This window comes from Gymnodraco acuticeps, unplaced genomic scaffold (genome assembly GCF_902827175.1).
Source record: "Gymnodraco acuticeps unplaced genomic scaffold, fGymAcu1.1, whole genome shotgun sequence".
NCBI lineage: Eukaryota > Metazoa > Chordata > Actinopteri > Perciformes > Bathydraconidae > Gymnodraco > Gymnodraco acuticeps.
Window position 1 is genome coordinate 1038819 of NW_022990225.1, and position 10948 is coordinate 1049766.

A 10948-nucleotide genomic window follows, 5' to 3' on the forward strand; every position below is an offset into this window, starting at 1 on the left:
AGCTACAGCTAAATTAGATAATGTAGTTAATAAATGTATTCTTTATGGTTTAACCTTTCTCAGGCTACAACATGGTTAAGTTTACGGAATACAAATCCCTCTTTGCAATGTTTACCAGCCTCTTTAGGCTTTTCAATCACAATCATTAAACTGGAATAAATGCAATATTGTTAACATGAAAATATGATTTTATGTTCATTGGGAACTCGGTATGAGATAGAGCACACGGTTGAGATATGAAATCTGCCTGTTTTACACACTTTGACCAACAGGGGGGTTTGTGTTCAAATCGGTTCAAATGAAGCCTCATGAGATGAACCCTTTTGCGAACCAATTGAGAAGGGTCTAGCTGCGGCCGCGGCCAGTACACGATGGTACACGATGGTACACGACACGCCCACCTGACACGTTATTAATTTATTTGCCTAATAGTGGCTTAAAATGCCTAATAGTTGCTTAAAACGGATAGGTTATTAATTTAGTTGCTTAAAATGCTACAATAACATGCCATGTACGGTCTCCACCGTAGGCGGCGTAGTTGTCGTCAATTCGCTTTTCATCTGCCATGCCTCTCAGCCACCGTAGTGTCAGGTGGGCGTGTCGTGTACCATCGTGTACTGGCCGCGGCCGCAGCTAGACCATATTGAACCAATTGGCTGGAAAGCTTCATAAGGCTTTATCTCGCCATCACTACCTGACAGGCCAAACTCAGGGCTAGCCTGTACTAGTGTAAAGGGGGAGGAGTTACATCACATTGACGCACTGACGTTTTGTGTGTGACGAACCAGGAAATAAAAGTAAACAACGCATAAGAACGAAGACGAACATGTTATGTAGCGACAGTAACCCGTTCGCATTCGGAGTCTGTCATTTTTTGTGATTCATAATGCATGAAGGATCTATATCACAATAAGGAAAGGGGCAAGGTTAGAGACAGGCTGAAAACTGGTAAGATACCCATGAAGAGCTAAGAAAAGTCGGGTGCGGCAGTTGCTAATGATAGCTAGCTCGCTATGACAATGTACTGTATTTTTTTGAATTTATTTAAAGGATTAAATGCCCTCACGACCATGCATTAAACACATATGCTTGACCTAAGCTTTGTTACACGAATATACACCTTGCTGCCCCCATGTCTTCCTCTGTTGTGGTTGCTATTTGCCTGAGGTGTTCGCGTCTCTTCACTTATTCATTTCAGATTTAGCTATGTTAGCTATCAGGGCGGCGGAGGAGGAGTCCACTGACATGGAGGAGATGGACACCTCGGAACCGAACTGGTGCTGGTTCTACCTGGCTGAGTGTGGAGTGTGGCATATGTTCGAGGTAGTTCACAGGACATGACCTTACACTTTCTCACTCCCTATAATGTATTGCCCCTCCCTCAATGACACCTGGGTCTCCTATTGTCTGCAAATGACAGGCAAATATCTGTCAGTCAGTGGTAAATGATTAGAGGCTTTTCCTGCAAATCACATTGCATTTTTTATTTCTATTAAGCCATGATTTCTGCATGTCAGTTCAATATTACTCAAGCCGAAATTATTAGTCAATAGGCAATACGTCCATGATATAATATGTATAATTATTTTAAGTCAAATTGGCAAACATTTGATGATTTAAATGTGAGAATTCGCTGCTTTCCCTTTCCATTATTTGTGCTAAATTTAATATTAATTTAGTTTTAAGCTGTTGAATCAGAAATTAAACAAAATAGATGATGTCACCATGGGATCTTGGTTATTACCTAACAGTACACACTGCAGGTACATATTCATTACATAATATCAATGAATCTGCATATTGTGGTGGTTAGAAAAGCTTTCTTAACACTAATGTTACATCTTCAAATTAATTGTTTTGTCTGGCCAAAACCTGACTTTATTTAATTCACTATCACGTTAGCAGGAATTGCTCATAACAAAGAAGCTGTAAGTAATATATGTTTCCTTTTTTTTCTAGAGAAAATACTTTTTTTTATACAAACAGATTCCACAGAACTTTCTTTCAATGGACCAATCAATCAATCAATCAATATTTTATGTTTAATAAACTAATTTATTTATACATTTCTCAATTTCCCCTGTCAGATTGATCCCAGTGCGGCCTGCTCTGTGACCAGTGCTCAGATTGAGCAGTGCTACAGCCGAAACCAGCGAGGTGTGATGGAGTTCTACACAGCCAAGTACACCTACAGACTGGACTTCTCAGGTAAGTGATAAGTTACACAGCAAGTGAAGGAGAGGAGTCAAGAGTTCTGGTACCGCTCTTTGTCTCCTGATTAATCCTTTGTTAGAAGTAATGCATGCATGTTAGTTTCTGTGTCTCTTATCTTTGATGAACTCCTCACCAGCAATGCGACAGATCAATGTAACGACAGGGAAGCAGCGGCCAATCAAACGATCCCTCCACTCTGCAACTGGCTTCCGGTAAGGTTTAGCAGTTAAAGCCAAATGTTTTGTCTGCATTTCCCCCTTCATCTGTTAGGGCAGGCAGGAGGAGGTTTGCACTCAGACGACCACGCTTTATCTGAAAGGTCAGGGTTTAGTCTGTCAGCCTCAGGAATCCTGGATGTAAAACCTGAATTCCTACCAGCTCCACAGGGAGAGGGCCTGCAGCTGACCCCGAACTTTGGTCTCTCCAGAACCACGAGGAGGAAGGATTTATGCCTCAGGCGCAGACATATTTTAGATGGAGGTCTTTCATACTATGCAAACACACTTATACTGCTGAAACAATTGAATTACTGAGCCCTCTTCTCCCTCTACTGTCAGGTTTATCTGTGATAATCTGGCCTTGCCTGTACCGTGTCATTGGGAGAGAATCAATACAGATGAACCTTTTCAGGTGAGTGAAATAACACACTGTTACTCACTAAACATCTGTTACACACACACTGCGTTTCCACCCAGCATTTTACCCCAGATAAGTCTTCTTTCCTAAGAAAACAAATATTTGTGTTTTTTCTTTCTTTCCAGCCAAGCGTTCACAGCATAGCTCTCTAGTACTTTTACTCATTGTGTTGTGTTTTTCCAGCTCATCCAGCTCGGACGAGACACCTATGAATTTAAAGAAGTTGCCAGATTATATGAAAGGACTATGGATCATCCCATCAAATCCATCCAGAGGATTCAGAACTTGGACTTATGGGAATTCTTCTGCAGGTAGACAACTGTGTTATTGTGGTGGATGTCTCAAATGCTAGTTTATGTAAGCTGTGTCTTTTCTTGAGTTCCCAGCTCCTACTACAGACAAAGCTAAAGTAAATCAAGAGAATAAAACGACTTTGATTTTGATACGTCTGAAAGAGCACTGAGTTCCAAAGTGATGATCAGTACTCTGTGTTCTGTTGTCATTCATTGGTCCCCTAAGGAAGAAAACACAGTTGCGAAAAGTCAAGCGCACATTGGATATTGAGGAGCGAATGCTGTTTCACGGCACAGGGCACAGCAACATACAAGCTATATGTACATTTAACTTTGACTGGCGGCTGACAGGAAGCCATGGCGATGTCTATGGCAAAGGTACATCCTTCTGTGTTGTGATGTGACATTATGGAACTATTTATCACACTTCTTTGTATGATTTCAACTTTTTTTTTTACAATCTTTCTTCCTGTAGGGAGCTACTTTGCCCGGGACGCCAAATACTCCAGTAAGTTTTGTCACACCACAGGGAAGCACAACAACGTCCTGCAGCGACACGGACTCGCCCCCCCAATATTTGCTACGGAGCCCCCTTACAAGACCATGTTCCTGGCCAGAGTGCTGGTTGGAGAACACACAGTGGGTCACCCTATGTACTGCAGACCCCCCTCCAAGGATGCCAGCTTCACCAACTTCTTCGACAGTTGTGTGGACGATATGGCCAATCCAAAGATCTTTGTCCTTTTCGACAGCAATCAGATTTACCCGGAGTATCTGATCGAGTTCTACTGAAGCTTAAAAGGAAGACTTTTTTTTCTTTTTTTATAGAGGCTGGTTCTCGAACAAAGAAAAAATAAAGACTATCACATGACGGGATGAATATTGGAAAAAAGAAGCGGCTTAAGAGACATTTGTTCTTTCCTTCAGTCAGATCCGGTGCCTAACTGGAGCATAAAGTGCCTTTGGGGAAATCAGAAAGACAATAGAGACTTTGTGTGGAGTTTGTACAACACATTCTAAGAGTGTTTCTGCAACGTCGAAAGAAAAAAGAAGTCGGACAATGTGGCAATTTTTCCTCAAATGCAAAAATCTGTGCTCACTTGTCCAATCTCCGTGTCCAGTTGTTTAAAACAGGAGGGACAGTTGCAGCCTTTAGGTCACACGTGATGTTCTGCCATCAGCCACAGCCTCTCCTTCACATCCACAGTGCCACGCTTGAGCTTATTTATGTTCATGTAGACATCATTCCAAATGACCAAACCAAAAACCATTCCTGCTCACTCATTCATCCCGTCAGTCAGTAGCTCATCATCTGTGATGTTTTATGTAGGCATGGATTTCCTTTTTGTTCTTGTTAAAAAAAAAACGCTTCTACCTCTGCATTTTAGTTTTTAAATCATGCATCACTGCACTTTCCCCCCTTTCCATGAAAGGTTTTGTATTTGTGTCACAATGACATAAAGTTGTGATGTCGTGTTGACTCGTGGTCCTTTAGCAATATGTTTCTGTGTGTCCTTCTGAACATCTTTAAAACATTGGATTTTGTATGCCTTTGCAACCAATCCCAACCAAAACGTAATATCTAGCATCACATTTGACTTTAAACCAAGTGTGAGGTTAGCGCCTGCTCACACATTTCTGTGGGGAATAAGCAGGTTATCTTTGCACCTGGTGTATCTTTAAAAAGGAAGATGATGAATGTAGCCAGCACATGTATAGTACTGTAATGAAAACAAACACACAATGTATTATGGCTTTGCTTTGCTGTGTTTATCTGTTGAATTCATTGAATGATTGAGTGTGTGTGTTTGAGCGAGGACTACACAAGGATTCACAGTTTCACATATATTTGCCACAAGATGGCGTAACAGTGTAAAAACGGATCTTTGCATTTCCTCGTTGTAAATGTGGGAACCACCTGATGTCTTCAGTCATAACACAGCTGTGAGCGTAGGGGTTTGTAGTAAAGCTATATGCGTGTCTGTAATTTGCACATGTTACATCCAATAAAGTTTTCAAATATGTCTATGATTCTCTTTCTGCTGGTATAAATGTTAGCCTCCCATTTTAAAGTGAGGAGGCCCGCCTCCCTCAGAGGTGTGGCTTTGACTGACATGCCATTCATACAAACACCAACTTTAATAGCTAATCTGTGCAGCAGAAAGAGGAAGGACCGTATTTAATCATATTTATTTCGCTTATTTATCATATTTCTGTCAGGACAATGTGTAGCAATAAGGAAGTGGAATACATGGACACTTCAGACTTCCCATGGTGTTGGTATTATCTGGCAGACTGTGGAAGGTGGCACAGGTTTGAGGTAAATTGTTAACATTTCTTAAGATTATTATCCAAATGATCATATCATAGAAACAGTGATGTATCTGAAGCAGGATTTTTAGCTTTTGTTACCTTCTGCCAATCCTGCAGGACGACCCTGATAACCCCCTGAGGAGTGAGGAGATTGAAAAATATTACAAAAGAAACTCTAAAGCAGCGTTGAATACATCATCCGGTAACTGTGAGAGCAAGATGGACTTCTCAGGTAACTGACTACATGTTTGTGTTCACATTAAGTCCTCCTCATACAGAACTTGAATAACATAACTTGTGTGTTTTATACAGCAATGTTACAGACTGACCTCATCACAGGAAGGCAAAGACGAATCCAACGGGCCTTCAACCTTGAGAGAGGGTAAAGTGAGGTTTGAAACACATGAATGTAACAAAGGATTTCTGAGTTATAGCTAAGTATTGTTTCCTGGAAAGTGAAAGTGAAACTCAGCACTTTTATCCTACAGATGCGCCTGCTTCAGTGCTTCTCCTGTCTTCTGGGAAAAGGTGGACCCAACATGTCCATATCAGGTGACAATGACTGAAACCGAAATATACACTAATTCATGTATTTACAAGGTGGGAAAAGTACTCGTACAAGATCTTACCAGAGTGTAGGAATACTCTGTAACAAGTAAACATTCAACAATTTACTCAAGTAAAAGTACAAAAGTATTGCATCAAAATGTACTTACAGTGCCTAAAAGTACTCATTATGCAGATCAACACAATGTGTATATTATGTCATCGTTTGTTTGGATTATAATTATGATAAAGGTGCAGCTAGTTTGAATGACTTTGTATACTGCAGGGTAGCTTGTGAATTTACTCCAGGTGGAACTAAAGTCTGATTTAACACTTGGTTATATTAAGCCAAATCTGTAAAGTAACTAAATGTATCAAATAAATGTAATGGAGTAAAAGTACACCATTTACCTCTGAATTGTAGTGGAGTAGAAGTTCAAAATAGCCCAAAAAGTAGAGTACAATTCCCTTAAAATTGTACTTAAGTACAACACTTTAGTACATTTACTTAGTTATTTTACACCACTGTAAATATTTATGTTTCAACTGAAGCCTTTTTCAGATGCATTTCCTATGTATTTGACAGTTAATGCCTCTGAGTGAACTCAGCCCTGAGTATCTCACGGTGGCAGACTATGTGAAGACAGAGGGGTTGTTGGATGCAGACATCGTGTCAATCAGCAGGATCCAGAATCTGGACCTGTGGGAGATATTCTGTCGGTAAGGAAGTCTTTTAACTTTGTCTATCTCATTCACTTCATAATTCCACTTTCTTCTCATCAAAATGCTTCTTCCCTTTATTTGTGTCAAAGGAAAAAGAAGCAGATAATGCGAATCCAGGATGTCAAAGAGATCCAGGAGAAGAGACTCTTTCATGGTACAGAAATTACAAATGTTGACAGCATTTGCAAGTATAACTTTGATTTACGATTGACCGGAAAACATGCCAGCGTATATGGCAAAGGTAAGCTAATGCCTGTGCAACAATATATACATATATACACAGACAGAATGTAAATAACTGCAAAGTCTGATCTCAGTTCCTTTGTCTTTTTATTAAGGGATATATTTTGCAAAACATGCCAAATATGCAGACAGATACAGCATGGGCAGCAGGGATCCATTGCCTCTGTATGGCGGGGAAACACGAGGTGTTCAAGGTGAATACACTAAAGTGATATTTTTGGCTCGTGTGATAATCGGAAAATCAACGGTTGGACTGGCTATTTATCGGAAACCTGATGATGGAAGTTCTGAAAACACTCACTACAGCTGTGTGGATGATGTCAATCATCCCAAGATCTTTGTAATATTTGATCCAAATCAGATATATCCAGAGTATTTGATTCAGTATACCGGTAGATGAAGTGAACAGAGGGTCTTGAGCATGTGCAATATCAGCATGTCTAACTCTGTCTTGGTAGAAAACCTCTCATATTCTTTGAAGACTTTTTATTTTTTTACGACATCTTTTAAACTACATTTTTAAAGGAGCTGAACTCCGTGATATATATTATATTTTTACATAGGTTACCAATTTTGAAATGAAGTAGCGCTTCAAATGTAAATAGCGTAGTTATTTAAGGTACTATTTAAAAAATGCAGTTTTACAAGGTGACTTTTGTCACGTTTTACAATAATCTAACATTACGCTGATTTATCTGTGATATTCAAATAGATCATATTCTAAATAAATGTTTTCGTCGGAGCCAAACTAAAATCTCTGTGTTGATTCATTTTCCAACATTTTATTATGTGTAATATAACCGGGGAATAAAGGCCTTTAAGGACTGAGGCATGGATGCAGGGGTAATGCTACAATAAACACTAACAGTATCACACTGTAATAATGTGCAGTAGGTAGTGTAGAGTACTTGTTAGCAGCACAGCCAGTACTTCCAAACTACAACCATCCCTCTGACTGGGAACCAAAATAGAAACTGAACTCCAGCCAGAACGCTTGAGGCACTCTCTGCAGGTGAACATTTTCCACACGCCCCAACCACTGACGTCTGACAGGTGTTGTCTTTTCACAATTTAAGCAAATAACTCACTGTACTGACATCACTGGCTGGGCGGGTCTCCAACTGCTGCTGCCTAGCAACAATTTGAATAAATAATACAACTATGAGAAATGTCCAGTATCTTTGGCATTTCTCCCAACAAGAACACATTAACCCTATTATTGGGGAAAACACCAGCGGAAATACAAAATAAAGATTCCTACCTATTTCTTGTGATAAGAATAGCAATCATTAAACAAATTACAAGGAATTGGCTAAAAGATAATAACTTAATAAACTCACAATTAAATAACCTAAATGAAATCTATGGAATGCAGAAAACAACTATGAGAATTAGAAACCAAATGTATATCTTTGAGGAAAGATGGGAACAATGGGTAAAGTATAGAACACTATAACGAAGATTTAAAAGGAACATGAGGTAATAATTGACAATGAATGTATATTGAGTATTAATACTGTATCCATTCTTTTATTTGTATTATTAGTACTATTATTATTTCATTTCGGATTTGTCAACTGTTATGTAGTTAATGTATGTACCTAGATGTGTTTATTTTGTTATGTATGTTTTGTGAATAATTTATTTAAATGCGAATATTATTAATAAATAATATATTACTATACTGTAAACAGAAAATTAAATATGTGCTTTTTATTATTAATTTAGAAGCATGAAGGTTTGTTTTCTTCCACCAAATGTTACTGAGAGGGCTTTATTTATTTACTATAGTTCATTGTCAATAAAAAAAAAGACACATATTTGGTCAATTGTACTGTCAGCAGAGGGCGCCATATACATTTAAGATGCATGTTGAAGACTTGGCAGAGGTCAGCAGTGGCTTGGTTACATGTTTCTGCTCTACACTCCTTCAGGGGGGGGTCTGCTCCTCATCTGGATATATTCCCCCAGCATCGTCTTTATTAGTTACCCAAGGATCCCAGCAAGTTGTTATACGTAACTGTACACTTACTAAAGTACTACATCAGTACTGCCATACTTCTCTCCCTATTGTGTTATTTTTACTGGTTCACTTTAACCAGTTGGCCCAGGTGGAGCACATGTCGCCATCGTGTGTGATTTACTTGAATCTTTTTAAGGACAATTCATGTGTGTCGTGGCTTCCTTCCTTGTCTTTCTATCAAGCCACTAGACGCCTTAAACAGACAGTTCTAACTCGTTTTCTTTCCTTTGTTTTACTTACAGTTTGAAGAGTTGCTTGGCCTCCGATGGTTAGATGATGTTGCAATGTGTTTGCTCAAAATAAAATAACACACTTTTGCACATGCAACAAAGAAAAGAGGCCTTTACAATATCCAAAAGAAATAAGCAAAACTCAAATAAAATAATAAACTTAGGTATTCTTTCTTTCTTAATAATGCTTATATAACTTCATAACTTAAAGGGTACGATTGTACGATATGTATGTGTACGTGTACGGTTAAAAACTGTTCCTCGACCACGTCTCTCAAACAGGTTGCCCATCACTGTGGCTTTTAGCGCAGGCGCTGTGGGAATTGTAGTCCTTTATAGTGTGTTGACTACAGACGTCACAATTAGGTGGTCTTTCTTATCAATCAAAATACTGGCTCTAACAATGTGTGGTGATTTGGGAAGTACTACTGTGTTCATGCAGGAAAATCAGAGGTTGGAGGAGTAGGCAGATCTTGTAATTGAGTGGAAATAGAAGAGTGTAGGAATACTCTGTTACAAGTAAAAGTCCTGCATTCAAAATGTTACTCAAGTAAAAGTACAAAAGTATTAGCATCAAAATATAGTTAAAGTACCAAAAGTAAAAGTAGACATTGTGCAGATTGGCCCATTTCAGAATATGATGTGTTTTATAATTATTGATGCATTAAAGTGTTATCAAAGCTGGTATTAAATACATGTAGTGGAGTAAAAGTACACTATTTACCTCTGAATGGTAATGGAGTAGCAACATAGTACATAGTAGCAAAAAATGTACCTCAAAACTTAACTAAAGTACAGTACTTGAGCAAATGTACTTAGCTACTTTACACCACAGTAAGCTGCATTTAGACGGGTAACTTGATGTATTGTTTTCAATTGTGGTTAATGAAAGGTATATTTGTCACCACTTCCAGCAATGTGTTTAATGTTATTATTTTCAGAAATGTTACATCAATTTTTTGAGGAATTCCCTGAATTCATTTCATGTTTCTCAGTTTATTTCCCCCTGCACTTTGTTTATTCTGTGAGGTTCTTATACTCCTGTGTACTTAATTGGATAAACTATGTGAATTACATTAGGGTCCAGTGAAATCCATTTAAACCCATAAGATGATGTAATTATGACATTATATAATACACAATCCCAAGTGACATACATTCGCACACTAATTATTTTTAATATTTCATCATGTTTGGTGAATAAAATATTCACAATGCAATTGAATGTGTCAAAACCAGAATAAAAGATCATCTCACATGCTACTCTTTTTTTATTGACTTTTTGTATTTGAGATGCCAAGACCGGGGTGAGACAAGCTTCAAAAAAAGGTTCTTTCTATGAATATCATTCTTTATACAGTGTTTGTATAATTGCATAACGAGATGTCCTGACAGATTTATGCTAACTTCCAGTTTGAGATGTTTGAAACTGGGTCTGGGAGTTCTTCAAGTCAAGTTTGATGTGTTAAATATTTACAGCCTGGTGTGCTCAAAGCAAAGCCTGCCGTGAGACTACGCCTCTTTGATGTCTGCTCTATCAGATGATACCAACATGTGGAGTGTGTGAGAAGTCTAATTACTGGCAGAGCTGTGTGTGTGTGTGTGGGAAATGGCTTTCTTTTAAATTATTCAACATTGAACAAACAAACAAAAGCTATTAAATGATAACTAGTTCAGGAATCTATCACAGCTTCAGTCACATTATTTTATTATTGAAATTCAGTTCC

At 38.4% G+C, this 10948-nt stretch overlaps 2 protein-coding genes across 2 annotated transcripts; both read left to right on the forward strand.

The window, feature by feature from the left end:
- The first annotated feature begins 506 nt into the window (after positions 1-506).
- LOC117547944 (protein mono-ADP-ribosyltransferase PARP11-like) lies at positions 507-5167 on the forward strand. Its single transcript, XM_034218860.1, has 8 exons — positions 507-948; positions 1199-1323; positions 2088-2208; positions 2351-2426; positions 2772-2844; positions 3034-3161; positions 3370-3521; positions 3619-5167. The coding sequence occupies exons 1-8, from the start codon at positions 891-893 to the stop codon at positions 3933-3935; spliced, it is 1050 nt and encodes a 349-aa protein (XP_034074751.1). The 5' UTR covers positions 507-890; the 3' UTR covers positions 3936-5167.
- A 97-nt stretch (positions 5168-5264) lies between these two features.
- On the forward strand, positions 5265-10484 carry LOC117547945 (protein mono-ADP-ribosyltransferase PARP11-like). Its single transcript, XM_034218861.1, has 7 exons — positions 5265-5463; positions 5574-5688; positions 5769-5838; positions 5945-6008; positions 6589-6722; positions 6815-6966; positions 7064-10484. Exons 1-7 carry the CDS (start codon positions 5368-5370, stop codon positions 7366-7368), a joined length of 936 nt encoding a protein of 311 aa, XP_034074752.1. The 5' UTR covers positions 5265-5367; the 3' UTR covers positions 7369-10484.
- Positions 10485-10948: the final 464 nt, after the last annotated feature.